Raw genomic sequence first — 22,850 nt, 5'->3', positions numbered from 1 at the left:
GTTCTTAATTCGTTGGTTTTTAGAATATTCAGTTATGAAACTATCATGACTAATTCCAGAGCATCCTCATACCTCCAAAAAGAGATTCCATACCCATTAGCAGTCATTTCTCATTCTGTACTTCCAAGAAAGGCAGGGTGTCATGAGCTTACTGTGTATATGTAGTAGGGTTGTTATGTGCATGATTCCAGAATAATATGTTACAATGGATGACAGTTTCCAAAACTTCGAGGCCCATCAGAATCACTTGTGGACCTTGTTTAAAAAATAGAATTAGAGGCATTACATCAGTTCCTAAGTAGGATATCATCAGAGTATAGCCAAAGAATCTTTATTTTTACCAGGTTGTCCAGGATTCTGCTGTGCAGGTAGCCTAGCATTTGGTGAGGTGTAGCCAGAAGAGCCATGTGGATCTATTCTGCTCCTCATTCGTACTTCATATGGGCACAGACCCGGTAGAAAGCAAAAAAAGATTGTCCGAAGAAGCTGGGGTGGTGTTCACCTAGGAAAGGGACTTTCCAGCCTGGCACTGCCTCTGAGAAAGCTAGGGGGAACATGGCAGGGAAGAGGAAGGGGCTGTGCTTCTTCCTCTCCTAAAATCACAGGTTCTCTGTCTCACTCAAAACATCCTGTTATCCCTTTGGCCTTGGTCATGCCATCCAGGAGGCCACTTGTTAGTATCAGATGGTGTCCACAGCACCTTCAGGTCCCATCCTTGCCTACCTTTTCTAGATTCAGGAAGCTCTTTCTAGTATAGACTCTAAGCCCCTACCTGTGGCCTAGAGCCTTCAGTGGTTGAGCAGCCTCAGAGAGACGTTCCATCCTGGAGATGTTGGGGCCTCCATGCTTGGTCCTGTGGCTTAGAAACAAAGTTAGGAGCCCTGAAGGAAAGGAGGGAAGCTTTGCTGGAGGTGGAAACCTTGCTGGACGAAAAACTAAGTCGGAAAACAGCTGCCCTGAGAACAAGAATGGGATAGTGAGTCTCTGCCCACACTCTGGTCTGTGGGTGAACCTGGAAGCTTGAGAGGGAGGCACTGAGGTAGCCTAGAAGAGAGTGAGCCATACATGACTTCAGCCCTACCTGTGATGATGAATTCAGATTTAACACTCTGTCACCAGACTGAGATCCTGGAAGAGGAACTGTGCTTATTCACATCTACCTCAGCCACAGTGTTAGCAGGCCCACTACCTCTCTAGGACAGGCACCTCAGCCAGTTCTGGAGTCGACATCCTAGGTTTGGGTGTTGCAAGAGTCTGGAAATCCCCACATTGGAAAGGACCACATTCCCTTCAGCCTCAGGGCCTGTTTGCTCTTGCCTGGTAGAGTTTCCAGGGCAGCAGATGCTCCCAGCTTGGCAGGTAAGAGCCACAGATGGGTATGGTGGGAATTTCAGCTCAAGGGCTGGGCTAGTTCCGCAACAGAATTTGGAGTGGGCTGGGCCCTATAGGCCTGTATATCCAACAAGGGTCACAGGGTCTGGGAGTGTGGCTGCTCCTGGGTTGCCAGGGGAGCATTGAGTCTTCCAGGAACAAGATGCCCCATGGACTGTGCAGCTGTTATTGAAAGAGCTCCTTAGCTCCTGGGGGTATATAGGACACATATGTGTGTGCCTAGCATAGATGTATGTATTCCTCAATGTGTAGCTACCTAGGGTTATAGTTAGAGTTAGAATTATGCTTAGAACAGCATTGATGTTATGGTTCCAGTTTGGAGTGAGGTAGTGGTAAGGATAGGGTGGGAATCATGGTGATGTTAAAGTAGGGTTTGGAACTGGGTTTGTGATTCCTGTTGATAGAACTTGGTGTATCTTAGATAAGGAAGGTGTTAGGGTTGGAGTAAGGCACTGCTGGCATTTAGAATTTAGCCAAGGAGATAAATTTCGTGTTGGAGGCTGATTTTAAGCTTTCAAGATAGTGTGGAGAGGGATTCAGGCTTATGCGTAACCTGTGGTGTTAATCTTGTATAGATGACAGGTTGTTTGCTGTTTCTGGGCCCTCCACAGTTCATGGGTACAGAGTGGTCACTATGGCCATGGTCCAGCTAGGGGAGGTAGGCATTAAGCTGCTGGGGAGAGAGCACATCAGTTTTCTATCTCAAACTTATTTGGCCATGTAAACATTTTGGATCACAGTGACTAGCATTACCTGTCTGAGGTACAGTTGTTCCTTCTTATTTGAAAAACTATGGTTTAAAGGTTTCTTTGGGAATGGGGTTAGAGTTGGGTTTAGAGGTATGGTCGATAGGGGTGTAATTGTGGTTAACATAAAGTTTAGGCTAGAGCTACATATGAGATCATGTCTTGTGTAAGGGTTTTGTAACTGGGGAACCAGGACCTGATTCTTCATGGTTTCCTGATGATAACCTGGACTAAGTGTCTGCCTGGTTTGTTCTTTCCTTGTGTCTGTTAACTCAAAGAGTCTGAGAGTCAGGACCCTGCAAGGATGGAGCCAAAAGTAAATTGGGGGCCCTCGGGGTGATGGGTGTGTAGGCGAAGGATGAGGCTGCTGAAGAGGGCAGTGGACTCTCTTCCTGACCCTGATATTCTTTAAGAGAACACAGCCACATTGTTGAGACCAGGGGTATGCACGTGAATCCAAAACTATCTTATTAAAGACAAGCAATGGGACAGAAATGACAAACCAGAGTTTAAAGGAGAGATGAGCCTGGTCTGAGGTAGCCTAGAGGATTTATGGAAGAGAGGGGCTTTGCAGGATGGATTTGGACTGCATTTGTGTCTGTGGGTCTGTAAGATGGGCTGTCTGTTGTGTGCAAAACTGTCTTTGTGTCTCTGTGTTTGTGCCTGTGTTTGCTCGAGCATGTCTCATGCAGGGTGTTCATGAATCCATGAACACTCAAGGACTCACGAACACCCAAATCCAAGTTCATGAGTCCAAGAACACCCAAGTCATGTCCAAGGAAGACCTAAGTGTGTCTTTCTTGACATGTCTGTGCTTACTCTGAACTCTTAGGTTGGTGCAAAAGTAATTGTGGTTTTTGCCATTATGGCAAAACCGTATGTGTCATTCTGCCCTGGCCCCACACTGTATCTTTCCCCTCTCCCCTGACACACCCCTGACACACACTTGCTGCTAGCACAATTTACTGCAAGGGGGGCTTCCCTTCCCCCCGTCTGGATTCCCATGGATCAGTCTGCCTGCCCAGGGACGTGCCCCTGTGGCCTTTGTATTAGGCCTGACCTTGGAATTGACACACTCTGGAAATTCCCTAGTATGCTGCTTGCCTGGCCATGGACCAGGCAAGAACACGAGAGAAGTTTATAGTGGAGGAGAGGGACAAGTCAGGAAAGGGGGGCAGTTGGCAGCACCCACCCCTCCTTCTGGAAACCGATCTCACTGGCCCCTTCCCAGGCCCCCCTCTCCCTTCCCATGCTTTCCCAGGGTCCTGGCCTCACTGTCTTCGGGCATGAGAATGCACAGACCTCTGCAAGCCTGGTCAGCCCTGTGAGGCATCTGCTCCTTTGTGTCCCCAAGCACTTTACATGCCTGCATTGTGCTTACCTCTCATATTCCCACCTGAGCTCAAGGAAGTCCTCCCTTCTCTTCTGTCTCTGCAGTGGACACAGAGGCCATTCTGGCCCTTCCATCTATGACAGGCCTGGCCTAGACCATGGGCTCCAGCGGCCAGGTAGAGCATTCGGCCCTGGTTGGCTAGTTAAGCAGCAGAGGCCCAGCCACCTTCTACGTGGTGCAGGAAGCAGTGTCTCCATGGAGTCTATTCCTGTGTTTATCCTGTATCCCTTGCCTTCCCTGCCTGGGCTGCAGTGAGCAGGTACAGAAGTGAAGCAGCCACGGTCCCTGCCCTCAACAACCCAGCGTTGAACAAAAATGGTGTTGTGGAGAAGCCACCCTCCTCCCATTGCTGGTGGTTGGTTTCCTGAAATTCCCTCTAGCCAATTCTGAAGTGCCCTTCTGGAAAGCCCAAGAGAAGAGCTCTAGAAGGTCAGGGCCATTCATCATGACATGATGTTACCTGAGTGTGCCAAAGGTGAACCCAAAGATCCTAGGCAATCACTGATGTATTCCTAGCATCTACCCCCAAATCTGAAGTAGTAAATTCTTGAGTTTATACCCTTCATGTGACTTTTGCTTCTTGCCTCTCTTCACCCTGGGGAAGATAGAACATGGATTTGTGCAGGGATTATGGGATGAGCAAGGCTTCACCCACCATCAGCATTCCACGTAAGTCATAGGCTATGACCTCGATTTCTCTTAGCTCTTGACTTTGCCAAGAACTCAGAATCCTGAAGCTATCAGTTTCAGCTCATTTCTCTGCCCCTGGGACTTCTGTCAGCAGCATGAGCCCATGCTGGCCTCAAGCAGGTAGGAGCCTGCAGGGAACCATGGAAAGGACCCGCTCCACCCTAAACCAGGATGTGTGCATGCTAACCCCTGGCTCCCTACCTGATGCTGCTGTGACCCTCCTGAGTCAATTCACTTTGTTCTGGGCCTCCCTCTATTCTCCTAGCTGTGTGGCTGCCTGCCCCGCTCCCACCAGGGAGGGAGGATGTGCCTGTCACAAGACCTCCTTTGCTCTTTGGGGATGCTTTAGAAAAACACCTGTTGAATGTTAGTTCAGCAGGCCTGAACCTTGTGCTTCTCCGTCCTGGAGACCATCCATGGGCTGGGCCCCCATCCCTTAGGCACAGAATCAGCATTGAGAGCAGGGACACGTGCATGTTTCTTCCCATCCTGGATCTTCTGTATTCAAGCAGTGGACACATTGTGCTAAATGCTGGGGTCCTATCAGAGGAAGCAAGTCCTGCCACCACCTCCTCCTGATGATGAGATGGTGAGTGATCCTGGGTTTCCTTAGGAACCAGGAACATCCCACTGTCCCTCAAAACATGTAATAAAGAAGTCACAGTACTTCTTGCCCTTTGTCTAGCTCTTGGCTCCTCTGTGGTAGGTCAGAAGGGGAATGCGGAAGTGCCATCTCCTGAGGGATAATAGCTGTCCAAAATCTATGTCCCTTCCATCTTCTCAGGGCAGCCTATTTGTCTTCCTGCTTCCCTGTCCTCTCCTCCCACCCATATAACCCCCTTGATCCCTCATCTCACTGAGCACTGGGAAGCCACCTTTGCCCTATTTCTCCATTTCCAGCCCCATGCCCTTGCTCAGCCTCCATGCATTTAGAGCTTTTTCTGTGATCTCTCTTGCTGGTACGGTCTTCCAAGAGCACCTGCTGCACAGATATCATCAGCAACTTTTAACCACCTTTCCCCGCCCACCTACCACTCACACTGCCACCAACTGCTTGGGCCCTAATAAAAACTTTCCATAGTAACTTCCAGAATCGCTCTCTACCTCCTGCTTTCTAGCTTTGGCTCTGCATGCCATTCCCCCTTCCCACAGCCACACCCCCTTCCCAGCTCCTCACTCGTACCTCTGGGTCTGTGCCCATGCTCTCTTATATGTAAAAGAAACCTTTTTCTTCCCTCATCCACAGAGTCCCCTCTCATTAACAATGCCTTCTATCTACCACCAGTGTCTGTACTTTTAGCCAAAGCCAGCCCCTTGACTTGGGAATTCACTTCTATTCTGTGTCCTCTACAACAGGGCATTGCTCCAGTAGCTCTTCCCTCTTTTCCTCATCAGTTTATCCCTCTCAACTGAATCTTTCCCATCAACATCCAACATGCTATGTATCTCATATTTTTCAAAAACTCTTTCTGAATCCCATGTTCTCTTTCTGCTAGTTCCTCTTTTTTCTGCACCTCTCTGGAACAAACCTCCTTGAATACATGATTATACTTGCTATCACCAATTGCTCTCCTTCCATTGTATCTTGAATCCACTCCTGTCACACCTTCATCACTCATCTAATTCTATTTTTCTTAATGTCGCACAGGATCTCTATATTTTTAAATAGAATGCTGTTCATCTTACTTGACTAGTTGGCAACTGGTTATGCAATTGATCACTTTCTCTTTGAAATACTTTCCTCTCTTTGCTTTCAGTCCACCACACTCTTCTGTTTTTCTTCCTACCTCACTGGCTACTGCTTCTTTGTTCCTCTACTTACTGGTTCCTCCTTTTATTCCCAGTTAACTTTAGAGTGTCCTAGCCCAGTCTTTTTTTTTTTTTTTTTTTTTTTTTTTTTGAGATGGAGTCTCGCTCTGTCGCCCAGGCTGGAGTGCAGTGGCCGGATCTCAGCTCACTGCAAGCTCCGCCTCCCGGGTTCACGCCATTCTCCTGCCTCAGCCTCCCGAGTAGCTGGGACTACAGGCGCCCACCACCTCGCCCGGCTAGTTTTTTGTATTTTTTTAGTAGAGACGGGGTTTCACCGTGTTAGCCAGGATGGTCTCGATCTCCTGACCTCGTGATCCACCCGTCTCGGCCTCCCAAAGTGCTGGGATTACAGGCTTGAGCCACCGCGCCCGGCCCCTAGCCCAGTCTTTAGATCTCTCCATTTACACTTAGTTCCATGGTGATGTTATCCAGTTGCATGGTTTTATCTATATCTATATCTATGTCTGTATCTATATCTATATCTATATCTATATCTATATCTATATCTATATCTATATCCATCTGTCTGTTATCTGCAACCAGGACCCTCCCTGAGGACCATCAGGCTTGCTTCTATGTTGAAGATAGACTGTTGGGGATATGGTGTCAGCATAAAAGGGAGACCTTATGAAGTGACTGCAGTAATGGTAGCAGTAGAGAGGGTGAGAAGTGGTCATGTTCTGGATGGATTTTTGAAGTAAAGACAACAGGATTTACTGATGGAACAGATGTGGACTGTTAGGGAAAAAAATTCAAGAATGACACTATTGTTTTTGTCCTGAATTACTGGAAAGATGGAATTGTCCTTAACTAATGTGAGAAATACCATGATTGGAGCAGATTTGGTGTGTGTAAATGGATGATGGTGGTGGATGGGCAGGGAATCAAGAGTTCATTTTTGTATAGGTTGAGATGAAAATTTGATATCCAAATATATATGTTGATTAGGCAATTTGAACCTATGAGACTATCTACCTCATGAGATGATGAGCTCCTCTGGGGCAAGGCTTGTGTCTTGTTTGTTGTGTTTGGCATAGTACTTGGCACATAGTAAGTACTCCAATATTTTGATGGTTGAATGTGAGATGTTTTTCAAAGTAATTTTTATTGTGACCTTCTGGGATCCTCCTGACCAGCTAATTACTTCCTCCTGTGGCACAACCTCACACCTTATAGCACTCGTCACAAAGATATAACGCTTTCTCTGCCTCCCCAGCACAGAGTTGGATTCAACTAATATAAGATATTACTATGCATTAGCTACTTTCTTAGGCCCTGGGGTAATGAGGCATATTTTAACCATTCAGGCAAGTTAAGGATGAGAAACTAACTACAAGGAAAGTCAGTAAAAATAGAGGAAAGGGGGCTAACTTGAGAGTCATCCAGATTAGAACCCAGTGACTGTCTTGATGTATGAACTGAGCAAAAAAGTGAATGTATAGTGATAACATTCCCTGACTTTGGAAATCAATTTGGTGAGGTAGAGGTTTTGAATTAATTTGCATTGTCTTTGTAACAAGATAGAGTTTTGTGTCAGTTGTTGAATATATAGTTTGGAGCTCAGGGGAAAGACTGGGTCAGAAATGTGGCTTTGAGAATCACCAGTACATTAACAGTAATTGAGGTTTGGGGTATGGATGTACAATTATCCCCCTTTTCCAGATAAAGAAACTGGGGCTCAGAAATGTTAAGTAACTCGTCAAATATCTGAGCTAGAATTCTAAACTTCATTTTTCCCCACATTCCATTCTTGTGACTTTGACCTTAAAATCTGCATTCTCCCCACAGGGTCAGACATTTGTCCTAAAAGTTACAAAAACACTTGCTCAAGAATTTTGTAATATTTTCTTTGTGCTGTTTTATTGCCCTTTGTTCATGTTTATTATTTTGCCCTAAAATCATTCTTTGGTCACTTCAGCCAGAAATTTCCTTCCAGAGGGAAGGGGGTGACCCAAATCTTTTACTCATGTTTAACCTATTGAGTGGAGCAAGCACAACCTTGAGCTAGTCTGTTCTGCCTTGGCTCCTTAAGAGGTCAGGGGTTCCAGGGAGACTAGTGCCTACCTTAACCCAAGTAACTGGAGAAGGAAGGACAAGGTCCCTTTAGGTCTCCTTAGAGGGTCCAGGGAATATGAGTATGATGGCCCTTATTAAGAGGCTTGATGTGTGGCCAGGATTACCAAAGCTGCCTTTGGTGGTGGATCACTCACCCAGTGATGGTGCTGAGATCGGGGTGGGAGGCTCAACTGAAAAGGTAGCAGGAAAGAACTCTAGGAATGTCTTGGTATGGCAAGCTACACTGAGAGACCTCCCAAAGCAGGTCTGTAGGAGGGACTTTGTTTAATCTGTGTGTGAGGGAGAATGTGAATAGGATCATTTGGAGGGGCTTACATTTCTTAGCAGCTCCTTACAGATCTCAGCTTGCCACTCAACCTCCCTCTTGGACTTCTTCATTTCATTCCAAAGGTTTCAGAGAATTCCACATAATATTTCAATTAATAATAACTATGTATTTCCCTGAATAGCAAAATATTGGACATTCCTAGAGGGAGGCAAAAGGGCCAGAGTCCCATCACCTCAGTTATGAGCAGCTGATCTCGTTGTTAGACTCGTGTGTGGCATTAAATTCTAGATTTGTGGTCACTTTCTGTGTTAACTTTCCAAAAGCCTTCTCTTCTTTTGACAGCCAAAGTGATTGACTTTGGTGTTTTCAGAAATGCAGTGGCACACAATGAAGAGATGTAGAAGGGTGAGCCATCCTTGGCCGGAAAAAGTGTAGGAGTCAACCCCTGCGGGAAAGGCACCAGGTAGATCCTGGGTGGGGCTTCAGCTGACTGGGTGCCCACTGTTAGTTACTGTGAAGGTAAAGTCAAAGAGCAAGGATCATGGCAAGGAGGGTGGTAGAGAAGGACTCCAGGCACAGGTGGTATAGAAACAGTAGGGCTGGGTATAAGCTGCTGGCAGTAACTTGACAGGCTCACATGTGTTTAGAAAATCTCTTATATTTGTGGTTCTTTCCCAGAAACTTCAGTGCTCAAGTCCCTGCCCTTCATCACACTAAGGGCAAGCAGAACCAAGCTCAGTGATCCCTCCCCAAAGCACTTGGGCCTTGGGTTTGCCTCCTGGCTCTAGGCTCATTTTAGCACCAAGCAAACTGTCTTTTCTCCATTCTTATGCCCTGGTCAGGCATGAGAATCAGCTTTTGTCACAGGTACTCAGACCTCCAACTACATGCCCCTGCTCTCTACCAAACCCTGGGCCTGTGGGACAAGCCCTTCTCCATTTTCTACTGTGATCTCATTCCAAGAGGCTTCCATTTCATGCAACTGGGAGGCGGTGGAGGTAGTAAACAGGCAGCAGGATTACAGCCGGCTCCAAGATGGCTTTTCTAAAAAGATCTTCCCAGTAAAAACAGGGAGAAGTCAGAGGAGAGTCTGTCATCTGGATCTGACATCTGTCATATTAGATATTGTGTTTTGATAAACACAAAAGCATCTCCTCAAGGAGGGAATACTGTGGCACTCCTCTAAAATGAACCATCTGAATGGTGGGTTAAAGCTCCTTCCGTAGACAGGAAGGTCTTTTTACCCTCCCTCACACCTTCCCTTAACACAATACAGTGGAGGTAAGGAGCAGACAGGCAACGTATTGCTGAGAAATAGAGAGTGTATTTCTGGTGGCACCCTGCCCCACCAGCATATTTATGGAAATGACGATACTGGTCCTCTGGAGGGCTGCAGCAGCTGGGGAGCCTATAAACTCTTTTTCATGGCTCTGTGTGTTCTCCTTGAGCAGACCAATGTTTCTATCTGAACTGAGGGTCAGGAGCTAGGGTGGGTGCCCTGGTTGGGGGGCACAAGCCTCTCGAGGACAGTGATGAGGGCAGTGGCGGAGGTGTCCCAGGGCTGAGACAGAGCCAGCTTGTCTGGAGTGTAGCCACGGCTTGTTGTCTAGGGACTGGGGACCATCCAAGAAAGCTGGGCCCACCAGCTTCTCAGCAGAACAAGATTGGGCCTTGGAGTACCCTGTCAGCTTCTCTGTCTTACTTCTTCCCACAGCGCTCTTGGCTGGAGCCAGGCTGTTTGCAACATTTTCTTTTCTGGTTTTGGCCACCTTCGCAGCAGCTGAGAACATGGAGTCCTCATGCCCTTTGCCTTTTGTCTTAGGGTTAATACGCTGCAGAAAAGATTTAATTTTATTTCTCAAGCTAGACTCTGGAAGGCTGGGCTTCTTTTGTGTATGGGCTGGCATCACCTGCCCATGCAAAACCTGGCCTTGCAAAGTTTGGCCCAGAAAAGGCTTACCCTGAGTTGGTTGGCTCAGGAAAGTCTGACTCTGTGAAGCCTGGGGCACCACAGTCTGGGCATTCTCAGGAATTGTCACTGGTTCAAGGATGACATTTAGCTTGGTTTGACTGTCTTGCAGGTCATTCTCAGACTCTTTACCCCCAGGGAATCGTGGAGGTAGCTGTGGGAGCTTAAGCTGAGGGTGATGCTGGGAGCTGTGTTGACAGGGATCAGCAAGATGAAAGCTACGGCTCCATCGCCAGAAGCCTCGGGGTGTCTGGTTTGGAAGCATCCGTGCTGGCCTCTGGTCTTCAGCAGGGCATCTTTCTCCTCTGGTTGAGGAGTGCCCAAACCCCTCATCCCCTTCTCCATGGTCCCTGGCTGCTTTGGTTTCCTCTGGGTCCTCTCTCTTTCCTGCTAGCATGGGCACACGAGCTGGGTCCTTGCTCTTGCCAGGGCTTTGAGGCTCAGGGCCCCAGGGTTCCTCCATGCTGGGCTTGTTCACACTGGCCTCCACCCGAATACAAAGCATGTGGGCCTCTGTCATGTCCCCACTGGGTTGTGAAATCCTGGAGACCCAGTGGGCAGAACCATGGGGTACTGCTTTGGAACTAGATTGCTTTTGGTTCTGCTGCACTGCCTTCAAGTCATTGGCCAGCTGTTCTTTAAGGTGAACCCATTCTGGATTAGGGGCAGGAAGAGTGTCTGGTGGGATGGGCAGTTCTTGGAGCAATGCCTCCCCTTGGTGGTTTAGATTTTCAAGAGACTTCTGTGTGGATATATTCTCTGGTGCTGCAGCAGTTTGTTCCCTGGACTCCCTTGCCTTAATGGGAATTCCCCATTGTATCTCTAGGACCTTTTTTCTCAGGTGGAAGTTTAGTTTGGTCAAGATATGTGTCTGGAGTGAGTGGGGGCTAGCAGGTTGTGTCTGGCTTTCTAGAGGCAGCGTCTCTGTTGTTCCTTTTACCGGCACTACAGACTGGAATTCTTTTGCAACGTCTGTACAACTCTCATTGTTGCCTTGAGGGCATGGCCCAAGGCTTATACACTGTTCTTCAAATGAAACCATCTGAGTCAGAGGCTCTGCTGGGATTTCCACAGGCTCAGGCACCATCTCTGTGATGACAGATTGGCTAGTGACTGCCGGGGCCAGGGCCCTGGAGAGCGCCACATAATACAGAGCAGGGAGACCCGACAGGAAGGCCAGATACTTGTGCCGTAAAGTTGTCTCCAGTTTCTCAATGGCTTCCACGGACAAGACTCGGAGCAGCTTAGGGTGTTGAGTGACAGTACCTGGTAAGAGCTGTTGCTGCTGATCAAGGGCCGTTGGCATCCAGGGCATAACTTTGTGATGTAGGTCTGGGTCACTTGCTGCCTGCAGTTCCAGGAGCTGGTTTTCTGGAATGCAGGGTAAAGGAGCCACTGCCAGGACCCCAGGAATTCTGCAGTCCCTGGACCTATGTACACAGGCAGGGATCTTGCCCTGGTGGATCTGTCCACATTTGGAGTCCATGTGGTTCTGCAATATTGCCTTGGCCTGGGTTAACAAGTGTGGCATGGGGATGGACACTGGGGCCACAGTGGGTGACAGCACATCACAAGCCCCATTGGCCTCTAGGGCTACAGGCTGGGGGATGCTCACATTGGCTAGGGCTGTGCTGCTGTAGGACACAGTCTGTTGGTTAGTGGAGGTAAGGAGCAAATGGATGGACTGCTGGATCTTCTGAGGCAGGCCCCAGCGATGGTGAATCAGCTGTTTCTGGATGTGGAATTCCAGCAGCTTCCGGGTATGCTCCGGGAAGAAGAGTAGCTCCCTGGTGAGCACTGAGATGGACTTCCCTGGCTGGGAAGTTGTCATGGTCTCAGGAGACTGAGCTTTGGCACAGGGCTCATGCTGCATGAGGCACTGGGTGTGCTGAGACCTCTGGAGGGCAGCTGGCCAGCCCCACTGAAGCTGGAGTTGCCTCTGTAGCAGGTGCCACTCCAAGGCTTCATACTCGGCCAGAGTCAGAAATGGGACATTGATCTGAGCTTGTTGATGGTCAGATGGAGACACCCAATTTGGGGAAAGTAGGGAAGAGCGTGGGGCTGACTGGGGTGGAGTTTTAGGAAGCAGTTGAGGGAAGGAGAGCTTGTTGAAGAGAAAAGGATCCTTCAAAGGGGGCTTGGGCACATTTTCATTCTTGGGGAGGCCTTGAGATCCCATGAAAGTGGCAACCAGGGACTCACTGTGCAGAGAAGGGAGCCCACTGAATAGTTGGCTGTATTTCTGCGGGAGATCACTCCCTGAGTCATTATCTTGTCCCCCAGACAGTAGATGGGGGTCATGTAGGGCTTTAAGGGCTGGAGAGGGCAAGGCTAGAGCCATAGGGTTTGGGCTTTGCTGACAGTGGTGTCTTTGTTCTGGGTTCATAGTGGACCATTCAGAAACCCAGAAGGTCTGGATGGGCTGGCCAGCCACACATGAACACCAGGTCTGGAGGGAAATGGTCTCAAATCTATGAAGAGAGACCTGAGAAATATTATTCAGGTTGAAAGAAACTGGCTGGTCATTTCCAGATTGGTAATACAATGGTGGGTTTGGCATAAGCTGCCTCAGGGACTCCTCCACACGTCTTGGGAGCCCCCACCTCTGGAAATGCATCCATTTTTTAACATGTACCTCAAGAAGCCTCAGCACTTCAGGACTGAGAAATGGCGGGTGGGCAGGAAGGACCATATGCAAGGCCATAGGATGCGTCGGGTTCAGGGTTTCTGGGTTCAGGGACAGCAAGGAGACCTGGGAATTCAAGTGATGCTGGCCTTGGTTCCCCTGGACAAAGCTGGGGTTGCTCTGCATCATCTCCTCCTGGTTCAGTGGAACCCTTGGCTCCTCAAGCCTTGAAGAAGCTGTGGTGTTTGGGCCGGTGAGCACATCTGGCACTTGAAATTCCTGCCCTAGCTGGAGGTGATCAGCCCAGTAATCTTGTATGCCATCTGCATACGTTGACTGGGCAGCTGACTGGGTTAAAGATTCCTCATCTGTTAATTGTGACAGTGTTGGGGTTACAGATGCCAGTGAAAGTTCTCTGGTGTTTCTAGAACGGAGCTCTAGACTCTGCTCAAAGGATACACTAGACACAGACAAGATCTCTAGGCAAGAAGAGACTTGTGATGGGCTCCTCGATAAAGTTGGGGAGATCTGGTCGTTCTCACCCACCAGCAATTGCTGAATCTCCAGAGCCATGGCACTGCAAATTTGGCAACAAGGATCTGTACATAGGATTCGCCGCACACTTCCCTCCGGGGGAAGCCAGCCCAGGCTGGAAAGGGAAACATGGCAAACATTAATGATGGAGTGACATCTACCTTCTTGGAAGAGTGTGGGCTAGGGTTGGCGTTGCCCTTCCCTAGTCCCGCAAGTCTAGAAGCCTATACCTCCTTCATGTCTACTCCTCTACTTTTCTTCTTAAGAAAATGGCATTTGGTAAGGTATGGTGGGCTCGGGGTTAGGGCTTGTTGGACAAGGCCTCAGAAAACTCACAGAAGGGCACGGCCCTCAGAGAAGACTGGGAGCTGAGTTCTGTGTTGGCCTTGTTGAGAAGCTGAACTAGGAGAAAGGAACCGAGCATGTGGAAGAGTCAGTTGGTTAGTTTATGGGGCATAACCAGGAATATCACAAGGCAGAACTGTCTTGCAGTCTCATTTGAGGCTAAGAAACCCAAAGCCTAGTTTTCAGTACATCTAAACTGTGGAAAATGAGGTTTATGTGGTACTTGTGCATTCTGGGGACTATGAGATATCCCTGATGATGTACCCAACATCTCCTGGGAATCAATCTTTTTCTCTAGAAATCTTAAGAGGATAAGATGATAGGCTCCTGTCTTAGGGCTGTGTCAGGAACTGGACTCCCTGAATATAGAACTAAAGGAGGTAATATCATCAGGGTTCATCTTGCTCAGCTGAGTCTGCGCATGTAAGGGTGTAGCTGTAAAGAGAATATGACATGGGTGACTTCCTCATGCAAAATCCATTCTCTTGATTGGATAACGTATCTCAGAACTGAGTAGAACCCCATATAATGTCTTTTATGAATAATGTACTAGTAAAATCCTGAATTTCAGAATTACTGTGACCCTATCCCAAATCAGTATTGGATGACTCTTTCCTCCTGAGATGATTATGCCTTTACAACCCTCTCAACTAGTGAACCAGCCTCCACTGTGTATGTCTCCCTCCCAGCCATTTTTCCATCTCCTCAGTCCTGCCCCAGGCTAAATGAAAAAATCACCACAGGCCAGGCTGGTGTTTAGAGACTGCAAACAGCAATAGATCACCTTTTCATGACAGAGAGCAGCTCTTGTGGCTTCTCAGCTTCTTCCTGAGAAAGTCTCCTAGCTGAGGAACCAGAAGACAATGTTATAGTAGACAGTGGCATGGTAGAGTTTTCAGAGTAGCTATAGGAGGTTGTAGGCCTTTGACTCTCAGCAAGAAGACACTGAGAACCCTAATTATAAATGCTTTAAGGCCTTTCTGTGCACAGTGTAATGAATCATGACTTGATGACTTGTTCTCCTGTGCCCATTTTTCTTTGACCTTAACAACCATACTGTGAGTGAGAGAATCATCAGATGCCCATGTTATGGCAAAAAAGACTGACAGATGAAGTGACTTCCACAGGTTTTAAAATTAGTAAATGACACAGCTAAGGACATCTGCACTATTTCCTCAGTTCTTTATTCCCAAAGGAATAATGTAGAGACTTTTGGAATGTTTCCGAGGTAAGATTTCCCACCCATGGAAGTTTCAGTCTGGGGAACTGGAGCCTTCAGTGGCAGGGCACCTGGCTCTTGGCTCCAGGGGTCATAGAGGGACAGGATTCATGGGAAACACCCACAGTGGAAGGGAGTCAGAGGAGAGATTGGGACTTTACCTGTTGATGCTGCATCTCTAGTTCTTTGCCTGACTTTTTGGTGACGCTTAAAAGACAAAAACATTAGAATGTGAAGCTGGGACGCCATTTTCTTTCTCATGTCCAAAATGAGACTTACATATATTTTCCACTCCCTTTCTGTGTATCTATCTATGTTTTATACACTCTCCTGGATTTTCTTTGCCTATTCCACCTTTTTACCCCATTTTCCCTCTCTGCTTATTTCTGATTCACCTGGAGGCTTTTCCATATTCTATACCTCCCATCTGATTCCCAGATAAGTCCTGCTGGATGCTGAGGATGAAGCAAGAGAAAGGATGGTACAGATCAAAGAGTGTGTGGTTCTAATACCCAAAGACTTCAGTTTATAAACACCTTAAAGGGCCACCAACCAAAAAAATCTCCCATATTGTGAGGTCTTCTGAGATCCAGTGAGATAGATCCCATATCATCTAGGTCTCTATTCAAGTCAAATGGAAAGCTTCTTGGCTTTTCAATTAGAGTATGGTTCAGGGAAGACCTGGTAAGGAATTACTTTTAGGATCCGAGGAGGAAAAGACTATAAAAGTAACTAAAGGTATGGCATAAAACTTGGGGGAGAGGGGCAGTGGGGTCAATAAGGAAGGACTCTGGAGCATAAAAGCATATTATCTGAGGCTTAATTAGTTCAGTTGGAATCATAGTGTTGCCCTACCCAGCAGCAGCTCCTTTTAGCTTCCAAGTTCAATTCATGGTGGCTCCTTTTCACTTGCCAGATGATTAGAATAATGATGAAGATGGAGCCATAGGTGTATAAGGGATATCCAACATCCCACAGAACAAAAGTAGGACTCAACATGGTCTAAACCTCATTAGCATGAGATCAGCCATCCCTATATCTGGGCATTCAGAGTTCTGGTGCCTAATGACTTCCAGTGCTAGGCCTTGTCATGTCCACCTCACAGAGGATGGAACTAGGACTGCATCACAAAGCCCTCCCGTTTCATAAGGCACATGTAGTAGGGAAGCTCATGTGGTGATTCAGTCTGTAGATGAGGGTGTTTTGAGCCTGGGACTGAAGGTGCCACAGGCAGTGTCTATTTCCTAGTCCGTCTTCACTCTCCACTCCCTATACCAGCCTGATGGCTCAGCTCTCTCCTTCACAACTGTATGGTCACCTGTCCTCAGAAAACTGAGTGCTTTGGCATAGGGGGCACCTTATGAGAAGGGGTGGTTAGGCCAGAGGAACCTCCACTAACTCTCCCACTTGTTTTGGAAATATACCTGAGAAGCACACATGAATTTAGGGAGGGTGGAGTCTGGTTATGGCTTGGAAATGGAGATCTTTGGTGTTTCAGGCAATGGGTGATTGGTAACAGAGGTGCAGGAAGGGGATCACGGCTTATGTGGTAGGGTGGTAGGGAGAGGCCAAGGTGGAGAGAGATTGTAAACGCTACAATCTTTTGGAAGCACATTAATGTGGCTCACTTCTGGAGTTCTGTCCAAAGCATGGTTTTCTAGAGCTGCCTCTGTCCTTGTTACAGCATTCTGCCTGCTCAGGGAGATGAATGCCTGTAGGGATGGATTAGTAGCCATTTCTGGCTTTGGGTCACAAACTGGTTGCTGCTTATGGTCAGATCTGTTCATCTCTGGATGTATTCTGTTTGCTTGTAGGATTTTTATTGTTTGCTTGAGTTGGATTCTGGAAACTTTTAAAGCAGGGCAGATGTTTTCCACTTTTGCCTCAGGACCCATCACTCCTATACTCTGCCCATTAATTTATACATTTATGTTACCTGCTTAACCTCCATGAATATTGCAATACTTCCCTAACAGCCAATGATTTCTGAATATCCTTAGAAGATGTTGCCTTGGTGAGAATGGTTACAGCCAAAAGTGGAGAAAAAAATTCTTGGGCTCAAAATCTTTGAACATTCATCCAGTATCCCATCCTTTACCCCACTGGCATGGTAAGCCTTCAGTATGCTCATTCCTAAGCTGGGTGATGTCAAGGGTACAAGGACTTTGAGTCATGTTGGCTTTCTCCTCTCAAGACACTTAAAAATCTAGTTTCAAAAGACAAATTTACATGAATCAAGAGCCAATGACTTATTTCAAATAATTTGATATATTATTGAGGTTCAGGTCTCAACCTTTCAAGGGAGAGAATGCATGGAGGGGATCATTTTGGTCAGAGAGGGTTCCTGGGGAGATTAATTTTGGAGTTTTGTCTAAAAGTACAGGTTATAGGGAAAAGGACTGTTCCAGGTGGGAGAGAAAATTCCTAACAAATGCAGAACCCCAAGGAATGTGCCAGAGTTCATTTGATACTAAAAACTGCAGTCTATCTTTAGCAGAGGTGCAGATGAATGGATTGGAAAGCAATTGTGAGAAAGATTGGAGGAGCAGGGATGAGGCCTCCTTGATGGAAGGCCTTTGCATTTATTTTATTTTAGTCACTTAGATTAATTGATTTTTTAAAGTAAGCATACATATAAATGGTATAAACTTCAAAAGATAGAAGAAGGTATAACATACTCTCTCCTCATCCTTGTCTCTCATCTCTAATTTTTATTTTATTCCCTCAGTCAATCACTTGTATCAGGTTCTTGTGTATCTTTCCAGACTAGTCTAGCATAAATTAAAAATTGAATTTTAATGTTTTATTCACAAAGGGAAGCATAGTATAGATACTTTTCTCTCTTATTTCCCTCTTCCTCCTCCTTCTTATTCTCCTCCTCCTTCTTAGTCTCCTCCTCCTCCTTCTTCCTGTCCCTCCCTCCCTCCCTTCCTCCTCCCTCCATTCCTTCCTTCCTTCCTCTCCTCCTCCTCTCTCTCCTTCTTCTTCTTTCTTCTCCTTTCTTCTTACAAGGTCACCCAGGTTGGAGCACAGTGACACAATCATAGCTCCCTGCAGCCTCTAACTCCTGGGTTCAACGGTTCCTCTTGCTTCAGCCTCCCAAGTCCCACCTGAACCCCCCCAAATGCTAGGATTACAGTCTTATTTCATTTACTAAAATAAATATATCTTGAACATATCATTTTCTTTAATGTCTTTTTTTTTTTTTTTTTTGAGACGGAGTCTGGCTCTGTCATCCAGGCGGGAGTGCAGTGGCCGGATCTCAGCTCACTGCAAGCTCTGCCTCCCAGGTTTACGCCATTCTCCTGCCTCAGCCTCCCGAGTAGCTGGGACTACAGGCGCCCGCCACCTCACCTGGCTAGTTTTTTGTATTTTTTTAGTAGAGACGGGGTTTCACCATGTTAGCCAGGATGGTCTTGATCTCCTGACCTCGTGATTCGCCCGTCTCGGCCTCCCAAAGTGCTGGGATTACAGGCTTGAGCCACCGCGCCTGGCCTCTTTAATGTCTTTAATATTTTCCTTGATATGGCTGAAACACAGTTCATCTTCAATGCCATATTCATGAATATTTTGTATAATTTTGCTCTAAAAATGCTGACATAAACCTTATATAATATAAATCTTTGCATAAATATATAGGTATATATGTAGGAAAAATTCCTTCTAGTGAAATTGCTGGATCAAAGGGTGTGTGCATTTTCAATGTATATATTGCCTAATTGCCCTCCAATTGTAGAAATTCACACTTCTAAAAAATGTTTTAAGAGTGCCTGTCTTCCATGTAGATGAATACATCAGTTTCCACCTTTTTGCTGTGGTGAATAATGTTCCAGTGAATGTTGGTGTATAAGTATCTGTTCAAATCCTTATTTTCAGTTCTTTTGAGTATATATCATAGTTTCATTTTTGTTGCTTAAATTTTTCATTTGTCTAGAACTTAGTAATTAAAAACACTTTTCTGAGATATGATTAATGTACAATAAGCTACACATATTTAAAGTGAACAATTTAGGCTGGGCATGGTGGCTCACACCTGTAATCCCAGCAGTTTGGGAGGCCGAAGTGGGTGGATCACCTGAAGTCAGGAGTTTAAGACTAGCCTGTCAAACATGGTGAAACCCTGTCTCCACTAAAAATACAAAAATTTAGCCAGGAGTGGTGGCAGGCGCCTATCATCCCAGCTACTCCGGAGGCTGAGGCAGGAAAATCGCTTGAACTGGTTGGTGGAGGTTGCTGTGAGCCAAGATCACACCACTGCTCTCCGATCTGGGCGACAAGAGTGAGACTCCGTTTCAAAAAACAAACAATTTGTGAACAATTTGATAAAATTTCACATTTGTATATACTTGTGAAACCATTATCACAGTCAAGATTACCACATCCTCAGAACTTTCTTTATGCCCCTTTGTAATCGTTTTTCCCTACTCCTTTCATTTCCTCTCTCTTCCAAACCATTGATCTATTTTCCATCACTATAGTTTAGTTTGCATTTTTCTAGAGTTTTATATAAACGTAATCATGCAGTATGTATCCATTTATGTCTGGCTTCCTGCACTCAGCCCAATTATTTGAATATATTCATGTTGCTTTGTATATTATTAGTTCATTCCTTTTTATTGCAGAGTAGATTCCATTGTATGTATATATAACAATTTGTTTAACCATTCAGTAGTTGATAGACATTTGAGTTATTACCAGTTTGTTGCTACTAGAAATAATGCTGCTGTGAACATTCATGTACCAGTCTTTATAAGGACACGTATTCCCGTTTTTCTTGGGTAAATACCCAGGAGTAGAATGACTGGATCGTATGATAGCTATATGCTATGGTTTGAATGTATGTGTCCCTCCAAATGTCATAGATTGAAACCTAATTACCAAGTTGATGGTATTAGAAGTTGGAGCTTTTGGGGAGGTGATTAGGGCATGAAAGCTCTGCCCTTATGAATGGGATTAATGACTTTATAAATAAGATGTGAAGGAGCTGTTTGCCCCTCCCACCATATGAAGACACAGCATTTGTCCAATCTGGAGGATGCAGCAACCAGGTTCCATCTTGGAAGCAGAGATTGGGCCCTCATCAGACACAGAACCTGCCAGCACCTCGATCTTGTACATCCAGCCTCAAGAACTGTGAGAGATAAATTTCTGTTCTTTATAAGTTACCCAATCTGTGGTATTTGTTATAACAGCATGAATGGATTAAAACTGTGTGTGTTTAATTTTTTAAAATTTCCAAACTGTTTTCCAAGATGGTTGTACTATTTTCATTCCTGCCAGCAGTGTATGAGAGTTTGTTTTCCTATATCTTTGTCAACCCTTGGTATAATCCTTTTTAATTTTAGCCATTCTATTATGTATGTAATGGTATCTCCTTGTGGTTTTAATCTGTGTTTCTCTAATTAATAATGATGTTGAGCATTTTTTCATGCACTATGTGTCATCCATTTTTTATGGTGAAGCTCTGTACAAACATTTTTCCTATTTTGTTAATTTTTAGAAAACAATTAAAAAGCAATTACCAAAAAGTGGTAAAGGATACATTACTTGTCTAGAAATCCATAAATGTTGGATTATTGCCATCCTTATTAGTAAACTGATTCCAAAAGAATGAGACTAATATTCTGATGGCTTTTAGGAGTCTAGCACCACATTATGAGCTCTAAAATATTAATGTAAAAATATTAGATTGCCAAACAACTTTGAACCTTACAGTTTGTTGCATGAAAACATTATTAATGTGGCTTATAAAATACTACTGAATGAACAATGCAAATCTTTTGGAAAGTGTGCATCTCACAAAAATAAAAATTATAACAAGTTAAAAAATCAAGTGACCATATATGTATAGGCCTAGTTCTGAACTCTATTCTGTTCCATTGATCTATTTGTCTATGTTGATATCAGTGACATTGTCTTGATTACTGTAGTTTTATACTAAGTCTTGAAGTCAGGTGGAATAAATAATCTTTTTCAGAGCTATTTTGGCTATTATAGTTCATTAATCTTAGAATAAGTTTTTCAATTTCTGTAGTGGGATTTTAATTGGCGTTGTGTTGAATGTTGTTTTATTTGTTTATTGCTGCATAACAAATTATCACAAAATTTAGTGATTCAAAATAACATACATTTATTATCTCACCATGCTTGGCTAATTTTTTTATTTAATTTTTTAATTTTTTTTTTTTTTAGAGACAGGATCTCACTACATTGCCCAGGCTGGTCTTTAACTCTTGGCCTTGAACAATCCTCCTGCCTCAGCCTCTCAAAGTGTTGGGATTACAGGTGTGAACCACCATGCCAGATCAATATCAGTTCTTAAATATTTGGTAGAATTCTGTAGTGAAGCTATTAGGTCCTGTACTTTTTTTTTTTTTATGGGAGATTTTTTTATTACTGTTTCAATCTCCATATTTACTGTTGGTCTGTTCAGATTTCCAATTTCTTCCTGATTCCTTCTTGGTAGATTGTATGTTCTTGGACTTTATCCGTTTCTTCTAAGTTATTTAATTTGTTGGTGAATAATTATTCGTAGTAGGCTCTTATGATCATTTGTATTTCTGTGGTATCAATTATAATGTCTCCTCTTTCATTCTGAGTTTATTTATTTGAGTTTTCTCTCTTTTTTTCTTTTTTTTTTTTTGAGATGGAGTCTCGCTCTGTCGCCCAAGCTGGAGTGCAGTGGCCGGATCCCAGCTCACTGCAAGCTCCACCGCCCGAGTTTACACCATTCTCCTGCCTCAGCCTCCCGAGTAGCTGGGACTACAGGCGCCTGCCACCTCGCCCGGCTAGTTTTTTTGTATTTTTTAGTAGAGACGGGGTTTCACCGTGTTAGCCAGGATGGTCTTGATCTCCTGACCTCGTGATCTGCCCGTCTCGGCCTCCCAAAGTGCTGGGATTACAGGCTTGAGCCACCGCGCCCGGCCTTCTCTCTTTTTTTCTTAATGTAACTAAAGATTTGTCAATTTTGTTTCTTTTCAAATAACCAACTCTTCCTTTTATTCATATTTTTTCTTGTTTTTCTAGTCTCTATTTCATTTATTTAACCTCTAATCTTTATTTCTTCCCTTTCACTAACTTCGGGCTTAGTTTGTTCTACTTTTTCTATTTCCTTGAGGTGCAACATTAGGCTGTTTGAGACCTTTCTTCTTTTTTGATGTAGGCGTTTATTGCTATAACCTTACCTCTTAGAATTGTTTTTGCTACATCTCATAAGTTTTGATATTGTGTTTCCTCTTTCATTTGTCTCAAGATATTTTCTAATTTCCCTTATGATTTCTTTGATCCATTGGTTATTCAGGAGCATGTTGTTTAATTTCCAGGTATTTGTGAATTTTTCTAAATTCTTCCTGTTAACAAGTTCTAGTTTTATACCATTGAGGTTGGAAAAGATACTTGACATTATTTCAGTCTTCTTAAATTTGTTATTTGTGGCCTAACATATTATCTATACTGAATAATGTTCCATGTGTGCTTGAGAGAAATGTGCATTCAGCTGCTGTTGGATGAAATGTTCTGTAAATGTCTGTTAGGTCCATTTGGTCCAAAGCATAGTTTAAGTCCAATGTTTCCTTATTGATTTTCTATCTGGATGATCTGCCCAATTGCTGAAAGTGGGGTGTGAAGTCCCCTACTGTTATTTAACTAGTCTCGTTTTTCCCTTTAGACCTATTGATATTTGCTTTATATATTTAGGTGCTCCAATACTGGGTGCATATATACTATATTTACAATTATTATGTCCTCTTGATGAATTGACCTCTCTATCATTATATAATGACCT

The 22,850-nt window shown here is 44.9% G+C and overlaps 2 protein-coding genes across 4 annotated transcripts in view; one reads left to right on the top strand and one right to left on the bottom strand.

The window, feature by feature from the left end:
* The window catches only part of PHF24 (PHD finger protein 24), a 294,972-nt gene that overhangs the window by 152,868 nt on the left and 119,254 nt on the right, over nucleotides 1-22,850 (top strand). The gene's annotated exons all lie outside the window — the stretch shown is intronic.
* On the bottom strand, nucleotides 9,670-16,066 carry LOC102131933 (protein SPATA31F1-like). Its single transcript, XM_005581436.4, has 4 exons — nucleotides 15,923-16,066; nucleotides 15,229-15,274; nucleotides 14,633-14,693; nucleotides 9,670-13,618 (listed from the first exon to the last, which is right to left on the bottom strand). The coding sequence occupies exons 1-4, from the start codon at nucleotides 16,064-16,066 to the stop codon at nucleotides 9,859-9,861; spliced, it is 4,011 nt and encodes a 1,336-aa protein (XP_005581493.3). The 3' UTR covers nucleotides 9,670-9,858.

This window comes from Macaca fascicularis, chromosome 15 (genome assembly GCF_037993035.2).
Source record: "Macaca fascicularis isolate 582-1 chromosome 15, T2T-MFA8v1.1".
Lineage (NCBI taxonomy): Eukaryota > Metazoa > Chordata > Mammalia > Primates > Cercopithecidae > Macaca > Macaca fascicularis.
Note: the sequence above shows the minus strand (reverse complement) of the source record. Positions and strands in the feature narration are given on the sequence as shown.